Source organism: Ovis aries, chromosome 15 (assembly GCF_016772045.2).
Source record: "Ovis aries strain OAR_USU_Benz2616 breed Rambouillet chromosome 15, ARS-UI_Ramb_v3.0, whole genome shotgun sequence".
NCBI classification, from domain to species: Eukaryota; Metazoa; Chordata; class Mammalia; order Artiodactyla; family Bovidae; genus Ovis; species Ovis aries.
In genome coordinates this window covers 54,138,166-54,158,862 of record NC_056068.1, presented here as the reverse complement: position 1 = coordinate 54,158,862, position 20,697 = coordinate 54,138,166, and the positions used below count along the sequence as shown (strand labels likewise).

Sequence of the window (20,697 nt, the reverse complement as noted above, 5' to 3'; positions counted from 1 at the left end):
TCTCACATCCATACATGACCACTGGAAAAACCATAGCCTTGACTAGACAGACCTTAGTCGGCAAAGTATTGTCTCTGCTTTTGAATATGCTATCTAGGTTGGTCATAACTTTTCTCCCAAGGAGTAAGCATCTTTTAATTTCATGGCTGCAATCACCATCTGCAGTGATTTTGGAGCCCCCCAAAATAAAGTCTGACACTGTTTCCACTGTTTCCCGTCTATTTCCCATGAAGCTTAGAGAATGGTAAATGAGCACTGGCTTTGACTTAAAGTCACCAGCTGTGTTAGCTCCTAACAAGAGAGTCAGCCTGTTCTTTAAAGCTACGCGTTGACTTCTCTTCTTTAGCCATGAAAATCCTAGAAGGCATCTTATTAAATACGGATGTTTTGTTTTCACTAAAAATGTGCTGTTTAGTGTCGCCACCTTCATTCGTTATCCAGCTAAATCTTCTCAATAACTTGCTGCAGCTTCTGTCTGTACTTGCTGTTTCACCTTGCACTTCTGTATTTCAGAGACAGCCTCTTCCCTTAACTTAATGGAGTAACCTCTACTAGCACCAAGCATTTCTTCTGCAGCTTCCTCACCTCTCTCAGCCCTCACAGAATTGAAGGGAGTTAGAGCCCTGCTCTGGATTAGGCTCTGGCTTAATTGAATTTTCTGACTGATTTGACCTTCTAAGCAGACCTTAGTCTAAAACTTTCTCTATATCAGCAATACAGCTATTTAACTTTTTATCATCCATGTACTCAATGAAGCAGCACTTTTAATTTCCTTCAAGAACTTTTCTTTGCATTCACAGCTTGGCTGTTTGGCTCAAGGGCCTAGCTTTCAGCCTATCTTGGCTTTCAACATGCTTTCCTCACTAAGCTTAATCATGTTTAACTTTTGATTTAAAGCGACAGACATATGACTCTTCCTTTCACTTGAACATTTAGAGGTTACTGTCAGGTTATTAACTAACTTAATTTTAGTATTATTGTGGCTCAGGGAATAGGAAGACTCCAGGGGAGGGAGAAAGGGAAATGGCTAGTCAGTGAAACAGAACATACATAACATTTATTAAGTTTATTGTCTTATGTGGGTCTGATTTGTGGTGTCCCTAAACAATTACAATTGTACATCAAAGATCACTAATCACAGATCACCATAACAAATACAATAATAATGTAAAAGTCTGAAGTATTGCAGTTCTCATAGGATCTAGCGATTCTACTCTCAGGTATATTCAACGGAAATAAAAACATACTTCCCTACAGAAACTTAGATATGAATGTTCACAGAAGCACTATTCAGAAGGACAAAAATGGAAACAATCCAAATTTTTATCAATGGATGGATGTACAAATAACATGTAGTATATCCATGTAACTAAACTGTATTTTAAAAAAAGAAGTAGTGATGCATGCTACAACATGAATGAACCTTGAAATATCACATTAAATGAAAAAAGTTGATTACAAAAGACCACATATTGTATGATTACATTTATAAAAATTGTATAGATAAGACAAATTTATAGAAGCAGAAAACCAATCAGTGCTCACTTTAGATTTGTGAAAGGGGGCATGTGGATCAACTGTTTAATGGGTACACATTTTCTTCTAGAAGAGACAAACTGTGATCATTGTACAACCCTATGAATAAACACCAAAACACTGATTTATACACTTTTAAGTGACCTGCTTGGTATATGAATTAACTCTCAATAGAGCTGTTTAATAGATTGTTTAACAGAGAAAGCAATGGCAACCCACTCCAGTACTCTTGCCTGGAAAATCCCATGGATGGAGGAGCTTGGTAGGCTGCAGTCCATGGGGTTGCTAGGAGTCTCGGACACAACTGAGTGACTTCACTTTTCATTTTCATGCATTGGAGAAGGAAATGGCAACCCACTCCAATATTCTTGCCTGGAGAATCCAGGGACAGGGGAGCCTGGTGGGCTGCCATCTATGGGGTCACACAGAGTTGGACATGACTGAAGCAACTTAGCAGCAGCAGCAGAGCTGTTTAAAAAACTTTTCATAATTTTCTTCTATCATAAAATAATTAGAGTCACTTTAATTATGTGTGTGTACATGTGTGTGTACATGCGTGTGCACTCAGTCACTTAGTCATGTCTGACTCTTTGCAAACCCACTGTCGCCCACCAGGCTCCTCGGTCCGTGGGATTTTCCAGGCAAGAATACTGGGTTATAGTATAAACTGAATTATAAATGTATAATTAGCTTATAGTATAAATAAATTTTAATTATAAAAAACACAAAAAATTATGCAAACAAATTTTTAAAAAAGCAGAGTGGGGGGTAACTTTAACAGGTGCTTCAAAAGGAGTATTCCCAATCAGTAAGAAACACAAAATAGTGTTCAACTTCATTAGTCTTAAGGGAAAGAAAAATGAAAATTTCAAGAGGACGCTACAACATACCCACCAGGAAAGCTAAAATACAAAAACAGAAAGTATCAAACACCGACAAGGATGTAGGATACATTGCTGAATGGAGAAGACGTAATCTGGAAAAGCTACTTTGGGAAACTTTTGGAAACAACCTACTAAAGCTGAAGATACGGTTATCCTATGACTATGTAATTCTGCTCCTGGGTTTACAGCCAAAAGAAATGCCTTTAAAAAAATGTCCTTTAAGAAACATGTAATAATGCTTCCATTCATGGAAGCATTATTTGTTATAGTCCCAAACTAGAAATTAATGAAATGCCAAAAGCAAGATTAAATTAATTCACATTCATACAGTAGAATACTATTAGCAGTTAAAATAACTAAGAGTACATTACGTTCAGCTAGGGATGAATCTTACAAACAAAATGTTGAAAGCCAGCACATATAATGTACATATTATATGCTCCTATTGTATACAGTTCAAAATCAGGCAAACTCAATCTACGGTATATGGAGTTACGGTAGCAGGTTGTCTGGCTAGAGACGCCATGAATGGAAGACAACATGAAGCTTCTGGGGTTCCAGGGCCCTTATAATGCCTGTTTCCTGACGGGAGATTCTGCTTATGCAGGTGTGTTCAATTTGAAAATGTGAAGTGTGTGTGCGCGCGTATGTACACTTTATGTATCAATTTCAAAATACTTCAAGAAATTTTTATAATTTGTTTTAGTAAACTTATAGAAGATGACTATTTGAAGCCCAGGGTGAAAAAGGAAAATTGCTGAACATGGAGGCTAGGCAGCGTGTCAGGTATTTCACTCACCTTTGTCCTGTAACGCAATCTGCTCTTTATGCAGCAAGACTGCCTCCCGTCCCAAAGCTTTCTTCTGTCTTTCCAGTTCATTTCGAAGCACCAAAATTTTTAATTGCAGGCACTCACTTTCTTTTTTCTAAATAATTAAAAATACAGGTAAATTTATGAATATAAACATTATGACTGAATAACAACATGCACAATGTTTCAAATGTGAGTGGTTTAAAGCACTTTAATACTCATGTAACTTATAGATCTCTTGAGTGATTTAATTATCAGCATCTGTCATTTTAATGGAATGAATACAGATGTAAGCAAAATGCAGATTAGAACTAAATCTAAAGTCTGGGAACAGTTCTTTCTAAAAGACACTATAAAATATCTCAGGCCTCTTTCCTGACACCACAATGCAATATGACACAAGTTAACAATAATAAAAAAAAGGGGGTTTCCTTGGTGTTTCAGTGGTTAAGAACCTGCCTTGCAAGGTAAGGAACACTGGTTCAATCTCTGGTCCCTTCATGCCTCAGAGCAGCTAAGTTTATGCGCCACGACTACTGAGCCATGCTCTGGAGCCACAAACCACGACTACTGCAGCCCGTGCGCTTTAGAGCCCGTGCTCCGCGAGAAGGCGCCCGACTAGAAGCCTGCACACCGCAACCAGTGAGCAGCCCTGGATCGCTGCAGCTAGAGAAAGCCTGCACGTAGTAACGAAGACACACCTCAGCCAAAAACTAACTCAACTTTTTAAAAAAGTCCTACTGTAATTAGAAATTAGACTGATATTGAATTAAAAACAATAACAATAAAGAAACAGAGTTTTCAAAATGTTCAACACAGAGTTACCTTAGGACCCAGCGTTGCACCCAACAGAGTTAAAAACATGTCCATACAAAAATATGAGTATGACTGTTAGAGCAGCATTACTCATGACAGCCAAACAATGAAATCAATCCAAACGTGCACTATCTGATGACTAGACAAATAAAATGTGGTGGATATACAAAGGAATACTATTTGGCAATAACAACAAGTGAAGTACTGATATATGCTACAACATGGATGAATCCTGAAAACATTATACTAATTGAAAAGAAGCCAGTTTTAAAAGGCCACAGACTCCCATTTATACGAAATTTCCAAAATAAGCAAATCCACAGAAACAAAAGGAAGACTTCCATCCTTACCAAGCTAAACTAAAGGTGCTCTAATAACCCACAGATTTTGGAGAAATCCAAGTAGGGACCTGGTGTTTTCAACCCATCCAAACAGTAACTAACCAAGCCACACCACATCTCCAGCCACAAGCCTGGAGCCTTGTTAACAGCTGTACAATGCAACCTTCTTCCTCCCTACTGGGTAATATCAGAGGCAGCCAAGCAGAGAGAACTTTCACTACTAGGCAGCGGTATTGAAACCACCCTATCATCTACATGGGCAGCTAGAACTCCCATCCTTAATCAACACTATCAACTCCTTTTGCACATACACACACACACACACACACACACACACACACTCCCTCTCTCTCTCTTACACACACACATCTCTGCCACATGGGTGTCAACAGAAGCTTCTTGGGGAACTTGTACTTCTACCCCAACTTGGCAGTAATGAGATGGTTGCTCTGCCTTCCTCTACCAGAGGTGTCAAAGGAAGTCAGGTAAAATAGAAGATTTAAATAAGTTCCAGAGACTCATAATACCCCAAATGTACAAGTTTCAATGAAAAATCACTCACGATATTAAGAACTACGAAAATGTCAAAGTAAATAAAAAAGGATAATCAACAAAAGCCAACACTTGAGACAAACAGAAAATATAATTATCTGACAAAGATCTGAGAGTAGCTATCACAAAAATGCTTCAATAGAAATTAAGAACCTATATGGGAACAGAATCTTAAAATGAGTGGATATATGTATAACTGATTCACTATGCTGTACAGCAGAAACTAACACAACATTGTAAATAAACTATACTCCAATAAAAATTAATTTGAAAAAAGAAATTAAGAACATGCTTGAAACAAATTAAAACGGAACATCCTGACCAAAAAAAAAATAGAAACTCTCAATAAAGAAAGTGAAAACCTAAGAACTGAAATTTAAAAATTAAATGAATGAGCTCAGAAGAAGAATGTAGGAAACAAAGAAAAGAATCTTTAATCTGGAAGACAGAACAATAGAAACTACCCAGTTTAAACAACAGAGATTCAAATGAACAGAACTGCAGGAATCTGCGGAATGATACCAATTTGTATCATCAAGTACCAGGAGGAAAGTAGAAAGTGGGCAAAAATGAAAGGTACTTGTAGACATAATGGTTACAAATTTTCCAAATTAGGCTGAACTCCAAACAGAATAAACTACATGAAGAAAATCACAACGTAAATGAAACCAAAAGCTATGTTTTTGAAAAGGTCAATACGGATAAACTTCTAGCCAGGCTAACCAAGAGAAAAGACGGAAACTACTAATATGAGAAATGAAAGAAGGATCATCACAATGATCTCATGGACATTAAAAGAATAATTTAAAATACTATAAACAACTCTATGCCCATAAATTTGATAACTTAGAAGAAATGGATCAACTCCATGAAAGACAATCTACCATAACTCACACTAGCAGAAATAGATAATCCACACAGGCATATACACACACACACACCTCACAGTAGGAGAAATAGCATATATATACACACACATATATGTATGTCTATTCAGATTATCTGTTTCTCCCAGTGTGAGTTATGGTAGTTATGATAGATTTTATATATATATATATAATTTCTTATATATAAGAAATTAAATCAATAATTAATAACCTTCCAAAACATAAAGCACCAATTCTGATGGTTTCACTGATGAATTTTACCAAACATTTAAATAAGACATAATACCATTTTTTGAAAATCTCTCCCAAAAGTTCCAGAAGAACTTCCTAACTCATTCTATGAGGCCAGCATCATCCTCACATCAAAATCAAAGACATCACTAGAAAATTACAGATCAATATTTCTCATAAACATAGGTGCAAAATCCCCAACAAAATATTGGCAAATCAAATCATCTATATATATAAAGAATTATACCACGGCCAAATGAACTGTACTCCAAGTATATAAGACAAAGGTTCAGCTTTCAATAATCAATTAATGGATTCACCACATCAACCAGGCTAAAGAAAAAAAAAAAAAACCCATATCAATAGGTACTGAAAGAGCGTGCAACAAAATTCAACTAGAAGTAAAGAAGAACTTCATCAATTTAGTAAAGAATAGTTGCCAAGAAACCTACTAATATTTGCCAAAATATTTAATGGTGAGAAACCAGATGCTTTCTTCCTATGCTGGAGAACAACACAAGGATGTTCCCCACTTTCACCACTCTCTTAAGCATGTACTGAAAGTCCTAGCTAAGCAATAAGGGAAGAAAAGGAAATAAAAGATATATATACTGGGAAAGAAGAAATGAATCATCTTTGTTACAGATGGTATGATTGTCTATGCAGAAGATTCCAAAGAATCAACAACAACAACAAAAGAGAAACCAAAAAAAAAAACCAATCTAAAGCCTCCTAGAACTAATAGGTGATTATTAGGAGCAAGGTTGCATGACAGTTTTAATATACAAAAGTCAACTGCTTTCTTACATAATAACAAAAGATAATGGGAATTTGAAATTAAAAACACAGCATCGATTATATTAGCATGAAAGTATAAAATACTCAGGTATAAATCTAACAAATTATGTAGAAGAGCCACAAGAAGACAACTACAAAACTCCAAAGAAAGTAGTCAAAGGAGACACCCCCCCAAAATGGAGAATATCCATGATCATGGATAGGAAGATACTATTAAGATATACCAGTTTTTCCCAACTTGATCTATAGACTTAGCAACATTCCAGCAAATTATTTTGTGGATATCAACAAACCAATTATAAAGTTTGAAGAGAAGAGCAAAAAACCCAGAGTCACCAACACAATACTAGAGAAGTACAAAGTAGGAAGACTGACACTATCTTCTGTCAAGACTTACTATAAAGCTACAGTAATCAAGACAATTGGGTATGGGCAAAAGAAGAGACAGATCAACAGAACAGAATATAGAGCCCAGAAATATGGTCCCCAACTAATCTTTGAGAAAGGAATAAAACATCTCAATGGAGAAAGGACAGCCTTTTTACCAAAGGGTGCTGGAACCACTGGACACTCACATACAAATGAACAAAAACAAAATAAAAAATTAAGATACAGACCTATACGTCTCACAAAAATTAACTCAAAATCAATCACATATCTAAATGTGAAATAAAAATTACTACAACAACACAACTTTTCAAGGATAACAGTGGAGAAAATCCAGGTGGCCTTGGGCTCGGAGATGATTTTCTAAATACAACACCAAACGATGGGTCATGAAGGTGGAAACTGTTAAGCTGGACGTCATTAAAATTAAAGCTTGTGCTCTGCAAAAACGACTGTTAGTGGAATGAAAAGAGAAGCCACAGACTGGGAGAAAATATTTGAAAACCAACTATCTGATAAAGGAACAGAATACAAAATGTGCAAAGAACTCTAAAAACTCAACAACAGAAAAATAAACAACCCAATTAAAAACAGGCAAACAATCTGAACTGTAACCTCATCAAAGAAGAGGTAGGGCATATAAAAAGCATAATAAAGTAAATAAGCATATGAAAAGATTCTCACGTTAATAAGTCATCAGGGAACTGTAACTCAAACAATTAGATACCACTACACAACTACGGGGGCTTCCCTGGCGGCTCAGATGGTAAAGCCTCTGCCTGCAATGCAGGAGACCTGGGTTCGATCCCTGGGTCAGGAAGATCCCCTGGAGGAGGAAATGGCAACCCACTCCAGTATTCTTGCCTGGAGAATTCCATGGACAGAGGAGCCTGGTAGGCTACAGTCCATGGGATCACAGAGTAGGACGCGACTGAGCGACTTCACTTCACTTCACACAACTATTAGAATGGTTTAAATTGCTCATACTGACAATACTAAAAGTTTGCAAGCATGTGGAGTAACAGGAACTTTCACTCATGGTTGATTGATGGCAGTACAAAATGGTATAGCCACTTTAGAAGATGGTCTGGCAGTTCCTCACAAAAATTAAACATAGGTTTACTATAAGATCTAAAAACTGTGTTCCTAGATATTAACCCAAATGAGCCGAAAACTTATGTTCACACAGAAACCTACACATAAATGTCTATAGCAGCTTTATTCAAAATTGCTAAAGCTTGGAAGCAACCAAAATATACCTCAAAAGGTAAAAAGATAAACTGTGGCATATCCAATAACAATGGAGCATTATTCGTCAAAAAAGAAAAAAGAAAGAAATGAGCTACGAAAAGCTATGAGAAGACATGGAGGAACCTTAAATGCATATAGCTAAGCTCAACATTCAGAAAACAAAGATCATGGCATCTGGTCCCATCACTTCATGGCAAATAGATGGGGAAACAGTTGAAACAGTGTCAGAGTTTATTTTTTGGGGCTCCAAAATCACTGCAGATGGTGACTGCAGCCATGAAATTAAAAGATGCTTACTCTTTGGAAGGAAAGTTATGACCAACCTAGACAGCATATTGAAAAGCAGAGACATTACTTTGCCAACAAAGATTTGTCTAGCCAAGGCTATGGTTTTTCCAGTGGTCATGTATGGATGTGAGAGTTGGACTGTGAAGAAAGCTGAGCGCCAAAGAATTAATGCTTTTGAACTGTGGTGTTGGAGAAGACTCTTGAGAGTCCCTTGGACTGCAAGGAGATCCAACCAGTCCATCCTAAAGGAGATCAGTCCTGGTTGTTCATTGGAAGGACTGATGCTAAAGCTGAAATTCCAATACTTTGGCCACCTCATGCGAAGAGTTGACTCACTGGAAAAGACCCTGATGCTGGGAGGGATTGGGGGCAGGAGAAGAAGGGGACAAGAGAGGATGAGATGGCTGGATGGCATCACTGACTCAATGGATATGAGCTTGAGTGAACTCCGGGAGCTGGTGATGGACAGGGAGGCCTGGTGGGCTGTGATTCATGGGGTTAGAGTCTGACAGGACTGAACTGAACTGAAGTAAAAGAAACCAATCTGAAAAAGCTACATGTTGTATCATCCCAACTATGTTACATTCCTATGTTACATTGTTATTGAGTGCTGCACTCAATATGCCATAAAATTTGGAAAACTCAGCAGTGGCCATACAACTGGAAAAAGTTAGTTTTCATTCCAATCCCAAAGAAAGGCAATGCCAAAGAATGTTCAAACTACTGCACAATAGCACTCATCTCACACACTAGCAAGGTAATGCTCAAAATTCTCCAAGCCAGGCTTTAACAGTACGTGAACCAAGAACTTCCAGATGTTCAAGCTGGATTTAGAAAAGGCAGAAAAACCAGAGATCAAATTGCCATCCATTAGATCATAGAAAAAGCAAGAGAATTCCAGAAAAACATCTGCTTCTGCTTTACTGACGAAGCCAAAGCCTTTGACTATGTGGACCACAACAAACTGTGGAAAATTCAAGAGATGAAACACCAGACCATCTTACCTGCCTCCTGAGAAATCTGTCAAAAAGTAACAGTTAGAAGCGGACATGGAACAACAAATTGGTTCCAAATTGGGAATGGAGTACATCAAAGATGTATATTATCACCCTGCTTATTTAACTTATGTGCAGAGATCATGAGAAGCGCTGGGCTGGATGAAGCACAAGCTGGAATCAAGATTGCCAGGAGAAATATCAATAACCTCAGATATGCAGATGACACTACCTTTATTGCAGAAAGCAAAGAAGAACTGAAGAGCCTCTTAATGAAAGTGAAATGGGAGAGTGAAAAAGTTGACTTAAAACTCAACATTCAAAAAATGAAGATCATGGCATCCAGTCCCATCACTTCATGGCAAACAGATGGGGAAACAATGGAAACAGTGACAGACTTTATTTTCTTGGGCTCCAAAATCACTGCAGATGGTGACTACAGCCATGAAACTAAAAGACGCTTGCTCCTTGGAAGAAAAGGTATGACCAACCTAGACAGCATATTAAAAAGCAGAGAAATTACTTTGCCAACAAAAGTCTGTCTAGTCAAGGCTATGGTTTTTTCAGTAGTCATGTATGGATATGAGAGTTGGACTATAAAGAAAGCTGAGCACTGAAGAATTGATGCTTTTGAACTGGGGCGTTGGAGAAGACTCTTGAGAATCCCTTGGACTGCAAGGAGATCCGACCAGTCAATCCTAAAGGAACTCAGTCCTGAATATTCATTGGAAGGACTGTTATGCTGAAGCTGAAACTCCAATACTTCGGCCACGTTATCCAAAGAACTGACTCACTGGAAAATGATACTGGGAAAGATGGAGGGCAGGAGGAGAAGTGGGCGACAGAGGATAAGATGGTGGGATGGCATCACCGACTTGATGGACACAGTTTGAGCAAGCTCCAGGACTTGGTCATGGACAGGGAAGCCTGGCGTGCTGCAGTCCACGGGATCACAGAGTCGGACACGACTAAATAACTGAACTGAACTGATGTTACATTCCGAAAAAAAAAAAACACCACCAAACTGTGGAAACCGTAAAAAGATCAGTGGTTGCCAGGTGTTCTGAGGGAGCGAGAAAAGGATAAACAGGTGAAGTGTGGGAGATTTTTAGGCCAGTGAAGCGATTCTGTATGACACTTAAAGGTAAAAACATTGTGCATTTGTCAAAACTCCGAATTATACAATACAGAGTGAGTCCTGTAACAAATGTGTCACTCTAATACAAGATGTTAACAACAAAAGAAATGGGAGTGGGGAGCTTTCAGTACTTTCCGCACAATATTTCTGTAAATATAAAACTACTCTGAAACATAAAAATTCATTTTTTAAAAAAGTGGTAGAACCATACTTCAAAAAAGTCAATTTTACTGAATCTTCATTTTGTAAAACAAATCCCAGACACATTCTACCAAAGAATCAATTAAGTCTGCTAAATTAAGTTTGCTTATTTATCTTTCCATAAAAATATTTCCTTTTTAAACCTACACAATCATGCTTTAAACTTAACTTGCCTCCCTTTTAATCCAAATATCCTGCCAGAATTTGCCTCCAGATAAAATGTGAAATCCTACCCCCACAATGAACATATATCTGCCTGCACATGTTTGCATTCACACACTATCACCACACTATGAATGTATGTGCCCTTCTCTCTTAAGTCTTTATCCAGTGTCAAGAATACAGTTTTCATGATTTTCTATGACAAAATTCTTAACTAAATGGTCCTTTTCCCAAGACATATACGAGGTAAAATTTTAATGGGGAGAAAATACAAAATTAATTCAGTAAACTGAATAAGTTACTAAGCCCTGGGATGAGCTGGTGGAAAACTTCTAAAAGAAAACACTCAGCGTCTCCATTTGATTCCCAGACAATGAGAAAGCATGGGTGCTCAGTGAGGTGAGTACTGGTATGGCCTTGCTGGGGCAACGGGCATGGAAAATGACTTTTGGTAATTGTGTGGAAACTACTTAACAGCTTTCATCTCTCACCCAAAATGCTTTCTTCCTCATCTCTGAAATGCTGATTCTAAACAGATGGTGTGATCATCTCTTAAAGACATTCAAGCCAAGAAAACAAGCAGTGAAGCTTATTTCCAATCATTAGTACATTTGACTGGAAAATTTTATGAAATACAAGACATTTCTAGGCAATTGTTTTTCCGAACAAATCAAATATTTATGAAGGGCCTGCTACGTTTTTTTAGATAAATGAGAAATGGTTTCTGCTTTCTAAGGGTTTGGGTCTAGTGGAGACCAAAGCCATTTTGCCAACTCCCAGTAAAAACAAAAACCAAAAGTCACCGAGGACACTTACAAAAGAAAGAGGAATCAAGAAACAATCTGGGTATCTTTGGTAATCCAGTGGAGAGATCAGTGTTTTCATATCACTGAGGGAAAAACTATATAAATTCTTAGGAACGATCATTTTCTCCAAAGAGTGCTCATCTTCCTTAACCTGAATTTTTCCGCAAAATATGTAAACTAAATTCTACCTGTGTAGAGGAACAAACTAGAAAAGAAAAACAACTCTTCAGAGAACACAAGGATATGCACAAGCAGGACAGTTAACCTGCTCTTATTGCAGGGTACATGCTCAGTTCAGTTCAGGCGCTCAGTCGTGTCCGACTCTTTGCGACCCCATGAATCGCAGCACGCCAGGCCTCCCTGTCCTGATTCTAGTAAATATAACCCAGGGTACATGCTCAGACTGGGTTATATTTACTAGAATCAAAGAACTAAGGGTACAAGTTGGTCTAAATATTAAACTAATACGGGAAGGCATGTGTACAGTATGTTTGTGTCATAGGCCATGTGCAAAAACTGGCCCATTTACAGAAATATATCAAGTCATTCAAAACCAGAATTGTTGGCTCTAATTTCTGATGAATAAACAAACCCCACCCAAGTGGAATATGGTTCTGCTTCCTTTCAAATGAACCAAAGCACTAAAAGAGCTTAATGTTCCATAAGTATCTTCCAATGGGTTTCTGTGTTCTACTTACTTGTTAACTCTAAGCACAGATGTCATAAGTGCATTTCTAATGCATCATTTTTAATTGGATATTAGTGTTTTTATACAACACTGTATCTAATCTGAAAATCACAGATATATCCATCTATTTGTAAGCACATACACTCCTTTTTATGCATCTTTATAAAGATAGTGATGGGCGATGTTAAAGATCCATTTCAGAATAACAGACCAATCTGTAAATGACATATTAGACAATTTTCTTCTCATAGATTACACTGGAGCCAAAAAGGGTTAGGCAAAAGTTGTCAAAGCAGGGTCCAGAAAACATGAGGGTTCCTAAAAGACCATTTCAGAGTCTGTGAGATCAAAAATATTTTTATAATACTACTAAGCTGCTATCTCCCCTTTTCACTCTCATTTTCTCATAATTGTATAGTTGACTTTTCCAGAGTAAGATCTATGATATCACAGCAGACTGACTGCAGAAGTAAATGTGTAGATTCAGCTGTCTTTTGTTAACCCACACATTATCAATAGATATACTCTAAATTCTTTGAGATCTTTAAAATTTTTAGAGTATAAAGGGGACTTGAGTGATTTAGGGCATTATTCATCTATTAGTTTTTCCACCAAAAGTGGAAACAGTTAACAATCTGAAAAAAAAGTTTTAGATCTATGGCAGTTGTCCTGTAAGTTAACAAATTTGCTTCAAAATGTCATTTACAGGTTATTTCTATTGTACCTATCCCTACTTGACCACTAAGAAAGTGTAAAACTTTCCTTAGAAAATATTTAATCCAATCCAGTAATAGACTCAGTAGCAACATCAGACCTAGAACCCAGGTCCAGCTAAGAAGATAAAGTGAAGTGAGTGAAAGTCACTCAGTCGTACCCAACTGTTTGCAGCTCCATGGATTATACAGTCCATAGAATTCTCCAGGCCAGAATTCTGGAGTGGGTAGCTGTTCCCTTCTCCAGGGGATCTTCCCAACCCAGGAATCAAACCGGGATCTCCTGCACTGCAGGCAGATTCTTTACCAGCTGAGCTACCAGGGAGGACCAAGGAGATAAAGCAAATATATACATAATAATAAAACAAGGAGTTCTGCTTTTGAGATAAAAGAATAACAAAGTTTAACAAAATATAAGTTTGACCTAACAAACTGGTCCTGCTGCAAGTAACTGCTATAGCTGCTAAGTAAAATGCAAAAAGCTACTATTTGAGGGTTCTAAAGATTGATCAGTGGCAGCCAGATTCAGGGATAAACTCAGAACCTGGTGACACTCGGGGTGAAATGCTCTCTTTCTGTTACTTTGCTCGGAGAGTGAAACACCAACACAAAGACTACTACCATTCCGTCAAGAGGAACGAGAGAAAAGAAATTAGGAAATCCAGGTCACCAGAATGGAGGGAGCTGGAGAATGGGACACCTCTAATTCTGTGTAAATTCCATCTGAGGAGTGCTCTGGTGGTAGCGTGGATAAGACTGCCTGCCAATGCAGGCGACACAGGTTGGATCCCCGATCTGCGAAGATTCCGCACGCCACATGTAGGGCAACTAAAGCCCATGAGCCACAGCTCTGGAAGCCCACATACTCCAGGGCCTAGGAGCCCCAGCTACTAAGCCTGTGTGCTGCAACAAGTGAAGCATGCCCAGGCTCCACAACAAGAGAAGCCATCACAATGTGAAACCCATGCACCGCAATGAAGGAGCCCCCACTCACAGCAACCAGAGAAAGCCCAAGCACAGCAACAAAGACCCAGCGTAACCAAAAATAAACTTAAAAATTTTTTTAATTCAATCTGAATCCTAAATCATATAGGCATGAGACAACAGAGAGCAGCTGTGCCTAAGGATGAGAGTACTGAACTGAAATCTAAGGCAATGTCCACTGTAGGCCTAACCAAGTTAACTACCTGCTAAAATGAAAACATCAATATCTGAAGCAAAGCAACCAAATCCAGAGATTCCACAAAACTATATCCACAATGTCCAGGGTGTGCAATACTACCCAATAAACAAAAAGCCAGGAAAACGTGACTCACTCTCTTGGGAAAAGACTATCCACATAGGACAACTCTGAGATGACCGAGATGTTAAAGTTATCAGACATAGACTGTGAAGTCACTATTATAAATGCACTGTGCTTAGCTGCTCAGTCGTGTCTGACTCTTTGTGATGCCACAGACCACAGCCCACCAGGTTCCTCTGTCCATGGGGTTTCTCCAGGCAAGAATACTGGAATGGGTTGCCATGCCCTCCTCCAAGGAATCTTTCCCACCCAAGGACTGAACCCAGATCTCCAGCACTGCAGGCAGATTCTTTACCACTGAGCCACCTGGGAAGCCCACTATTATAAACATGCTAAGTAGAAAAAAAAAGTTAAATATTAGGTTGGTGTAAAGGTAATTACGGTTTTGGATCCTGAATATCATTGTAACTAGGCTCAAACACATCTTTATTAATCAAAACAGGAACCATTACCATCAACACATTTTTGCCAATGAGAAAGAAGTTTGTTTTTCCTGTAGTATAAAGTATAAAAACCCTTGCTTCAGGATTCAATTAACTCCTGGAAAGCCTTTTGTGCATTCTGTTGGTTAAAGAAGCATTTTCCCTACAAAATGTGGTTGAGATGCTTGAAGAAGTGGTAGTCAGTCGGCTAGAGCGCAAGTGAATATGGCAGATGAGGCAAAACTTCATAGCCCAATTCGTTCAACTTGTGAAGTGCTGGTTGTGCAACGTGAGGTCAGGCATTGTCTCAGACAAGAACTGGACTCTTTCTGTTGATCAGTGCTGGCTGCAGGCATTGCAGCTTTCAGTGCATCTCACTGATTCGCTGAGCATACTTCTCAGGTGTAACGGTTTCACTGGGATTCAGAAAGCTGCAGTGGATCACAGAGGCAGCAGACCACCAAACAGCGACCATGACCCTTTTACTGATGCGAGTCTGGCTTTGGGGAGTGCTTCAGAGCTGCTTCTCTGTCCAGCCACAGAGCTAGTCATTGCTGGTTGTCCCATAAAATCCATTTTTTGTCTCATATCACAATTTGATCAAGAAACAGTTCATTGTTGCATAGAATAAGAGATGACACTTCAAAATGACAATTTTTTGGATCTGTGGTCAGCTCAAGAGGCACCCACTTATCAAGCTTATTCACCTTTCCAATTTGCTTCAAATGCCAAATGACCATAGGATGATCAACGCTGAGTTCTTGGGCAACTACCTGTGTAGCTGTAAGGGGATCAGTTTCAGTGATCCTCTCAGTTGGTCACTGTCAACTTCTGATGGCCAATCACTGCCCTCCTCATCTTCAAGGCTCTCATCTCCTGTGCAAAACTTCTTGAACCACCACTTCACTGTATGTTGGTTTTACAATTTCTGGGCCAAATGAGCTGTTGATGTTGTAAGTTGTTTCCACTGCTTTCTGACCCATCTTGAACTCAAATAAGAAAATTGCTCAATTTTGCTTTTTGTCTAACATCATTTGCAAAGTCTAAAATCCATATAAAACAAACAACAAGTAATAACTCATTAGCAAAAAACATAAACCAAGAAATTCACATTAAAATGATGTACAACATGACATTTAAGAATATGTATCAATATCAAATGGAAAATTTCAACAATGCAAAACTGTAATTACTTTTGCACCAACCTAATATTTTCATACTGAGTAAAAAGACATGAAATCTTGGCAGAGTAAAAATGTTAAAAATCCAGGAGAATTCTGCTACTAATCAAGATGTAATAAGCCAAAGGAACACTGCCTAACTAATTTTTCCAGGCTACCATAATCCTAACACCATTCTAACAAATACCGTTCTTAAACCACTGCATCCCAATACCCTAAAGGACTGTAGGCACAAAAACTCTTAAATTATTACCAGATCAAATCAAGAAAGGTAAAAAAAAATTATACTATATATTGTAACCAGAAATGCAATGTTAGTTAAACACTTGAAATGAAATCAATGCAGTTCACAGAATCAAGAAGAAAATGTTATGATCATTTATTTCAATAGATGTAGAAAAAGCATTTGATAAAATTCAACATCGTTCACGACAAAAATTCAGAAATTAGAGATAAGAAGGAACTTCTGAAAACCAATAAAAAGCATTGCTAACCTTCTACTTAATGAAGAAAGCATGGATCATTTCCCTTTATGATTAGAAAGAAGTAAAGGATCTCCTTGTATCACTTTTATTCAGCACTGTACTGTATGTCCTGCTGCTGCTGCTGCTAAGTCGCTTCAGTCATGCCCGACTGTGCGACCCCATAGATGGCAGCCCCCCAGGCTCCTCCATCCCTGGGATTCTCCAGGCAAGAACACTGGAGTGGGTTGCCATTTCCTTCTCCAATGCGTGAAAGTGAAGTTGCTCAGCCGAGTCCAACTCTTTGCGACCCCATGGACTGCAGCCTACCAGGCTCCTCCATCCATGGGATTTTCCAGGCAAGAGTACTGGAGTGGGGTGCCATTGCCTTCTCCACTGTATGTCCTAATTATTGAAATAAGGCAGAAAATTTAAGTGTATAAAGTAATCCAAGTTTGCAGATATGATTGTTTATATAGAAAATCCCAAGAAATCTACAAAATAACTACTAAAATTTAAAAGTTAATAAGATTGCAAGATGCAAGGTAACTAACTTAAACTGAATTGTATTCTTATATATTTGCAGTAAATAAATGAGAAACAAAATTTCAAAACATTCCCACTTACAATAATGCCAAAAACAAATAAAAAGCCTCCCATAAAATACTTAGGAAAAACACGAATAAAAGATGCCCAGAATCTGTCAGTGAAAGCTGCAGAATATTATTGAGAGAATTAAAGAAAAAAATAAAAATGCCATGTTCATGGATTGGAGAACTTGATATTGTTAAGACTGCAATTCTCCACAAATTGATCTACAAATACTGAACAAATTTCCAGTAGGCTTTTTCTTTTTTTGGTAGAAAGTGATAAGTTGATTCTCAAATTCACTTGTAAATACAAAGAACCTAGAAAACCCACGGGAATTGTTCAAAAAGAACCAAGTTGGAGAACTTACTTCATCTGGTTTTAAGATGACAAAGATATAATAATATAATAGTAAGGGAGTTTGGTACTGGTAAAGGGCAGACATTAGATCAATGGATCAAAATAGAGAATCCAGAAATAAATGCACTCATATATGGTCAATTGACTTAAGACAAACTTTCAATTTAATTAAATGGGGAAAGGAAAGACTGGTCAAGAAATGATGCTAAATCAACCAGACATTCATACAGAAAAAGTTACCCCACTTAACTCATTAAAAAAAAAACAACAACAACTTAAGATGGATCATAGATCTAAATGTAAAGCCCCAAACTATAAAATTTCTAGAAGAAAATACCAAAGAAAATTTATATGACCTGGGGTTAGGCAAAGACTTCCTAGAAAGAACACAAAAAGCCCTAAACACAAATTTTTAAAAATACACTGGATTTCATCAAACTTTAAAACTTTTGCTCTTTAAAGCATCATTAAGAACACAAAAAGGCAAGCCACAAACTTCAAGAAAATATTCCCAACACACATACCAGATAAAGGATTTGTATCCAAACACACATACACAATGCCCACATGGTCTTTAACCACAGCATATGAAGACAAAAACCTATTTAAAAATGAGGGGAAAAATATAACCTCCTTACCAAGTACACAAGGACCAAAAAAGTAAGCAAATAAATTGTACTAATGGTTTCTCACTATCAGAAAAAGATATTACAATAAACACAATGAAGGGAAAGACCAGAATAAACTCTGTGGAGTTTGAGTTGAGTATATTGGTATGAACTCATGTTAATTTTAATACATAGAGAGACAGATATTTGTGTATACCAGTTCTGTGCACTGAGAGGGCCTAGGAGCAGTTACAACTCAACTGCAATGGCACACCCGTGCCCAGCTCTTATTTCTAAATATCATTATTCAGTGAAATGAACAGGACTCCTAGGAGAAATGGCTGAGTCTAGGGCTGAGACCAGGATCACATAGTGCGAGAAATTAAGAATCTGCTGTAAAAAGCAAAAAAACATAAAAGAAGAGATGAGGGCAAAAAGACACAGAAGCCAGCTTGACAGAACTCTCAATGCCACAGCTGAAACAAGAAAACAAATAACATTGTATTAGATTGCAACCTAAAGTATAAAATATATAGATAAAATCCATACTAATGATTAAATGATTGAATAAATAAATAAATGAGTGGGGGAAGAAAGGACCAATCTTTCTCACAAAGAATTCCAAATAATGCGTTAAGATTATCTCCCCTCCAGGAGGTGGAGCTGAAGTCCCCTCTTCTTGAATGGAGGCCAGGTTGAGTACCTTGCTTTCCAAACACTAAGGACAGAAAGAGAACTTTAGAGTGCGTAAACGTAGGAGACATTACTTTTAACCAAGGGATCAAGGTTACTATCAGCAGTGATTAGTCATGATTTAAAAGTAGGAAAGAACGAAAAATTGTCAGAGATCAGAGAAGCCCAGGAAGCCATGATGACTAAATAAATGTGGCGTCCTGGACTGGATATTGGAATCCCCCCCAAAAAAGACATTAGAACCGAGTTTAATTGCAACAAAACATCAGACAAACCCCAATCAAGGGATAGTATATAGAACAGCTAACCAAGTAATCCTTAAAACTGTCAAGCTCATAAAAAAAAAATCAGTATAAAGAATTTCCACAACCAAAGAGTCTAACAAAGCATGACTACTAAAAGCAATATGGTTTTCTGGATGGGATTCTGGAACAGAAAAGGTACATTAAGGTAAAAATTAAGGAAATCTGGAAGGAAAGGCAATTTGACAATATCCAAGACATTTAAGCAAAAGAAATTAAAATGATAACAGCAGAAATTTCTTAGAAAACATAATTATGTGCCACCAAAATTATGTTGGACATTGATGACAAGATGTCAAAGTTCAGGAAGTATGAACCTAATATTTTCTAACAGTTAATTATATCTGATCTTAGAAGGTAATCTAATTTCTTTCTACATCAAATATGCCTTCTGACTGTATTTATACTTAGACTAAAATTAATTCTTATACATTGAAAATGAATGGGTTGAAGAACAAGGACCTTGGGCCAATTTGGAAAGGGAATGAAGGAAAAAAGGTAATAGTAACGGCTTCTAATTTATTACAGACAAATCTCACAGTAGGTAACAAATATTACTTCTTGAAAAAGTCAAGGAAACCAAAATTTCTGACTCTGTCTAATGATCATAGGAAACTTGCTTACTTTCTTTAGGTCTCATTTTTCTGTTCCTTAAAAAGATATTACACTAGATTTATTCTTACATCCAAAAAATATTTACTGAGCACACCTACTGTGAGTCCACCACTACACTGGAAAATACAGCCATGAGGAGGAAAAAAAAAAAAAAAGACAAAACTCCCTCTCCTCACAGAGTTTAGAGAGACAAAATACATATGTAAAGTGTATAGCATGTTAAACGTTTATATTTTTATGGAGCAAATCAAAGGAGGGAAGGGAACAGAATGTACCAGTAAGGTATGGTTTTAAGTGAGGTGGAACTAGATTTCTAGGTCCACTTTCAGTTCAAAAATCCCATGATTTTGTTCTATGTTGACTTCGCCGCGTAAAAACACACAGTGAACCTCTGAACCTGAGCTCTTTAAACTCCTACATTCTATCATCTTGCTCTGCATGTCACCACTTATATTTTAGAAAAAAAGGATTAAACATACATTTTTCCATACTGAGACAAAGCATATGCTGCCACTTAATGAAATAAGTAATTTCCCAGTCTTGCCTTGGGAGAGGAAAATAAGAAAAAACCTAGCAGTTTCTCACCAGACAAAGGCTCTAAAAATGTGGTATTTTTGTACACTATAGAAAGGATTAAAATTAGCTATTTTTTCCTCCACCTCCAATATATTTGTGGCCT

General features: G+C 37.5%; 1 protein-coding gene across 6 annotated transcripts in view; it reads right to left on the bottom strand.

Moving 5' to 3' along the window:
* Positions 1-20,697, bottom strand: part of UVRAG (UV radiation resistance associated) — a 321,480-nt gene that overhangs the window by 160,621 nt on the left and 140,162 nt on the right. For all 6 annotated transcript variants that reach the window (XM_027979551.2, XM_060399449.1, XM_042233269.2 and 3 more), the window contains one exon: positions 3,220-3,346. In XM_027979551.2, coding sequence (XP_027835352.1) covers positions 3,220-3,346 — 127 coding nt within the window. The remainder of the gene's footprint in view (positions 1-3,219; positions 3,347-20,697) is intronic.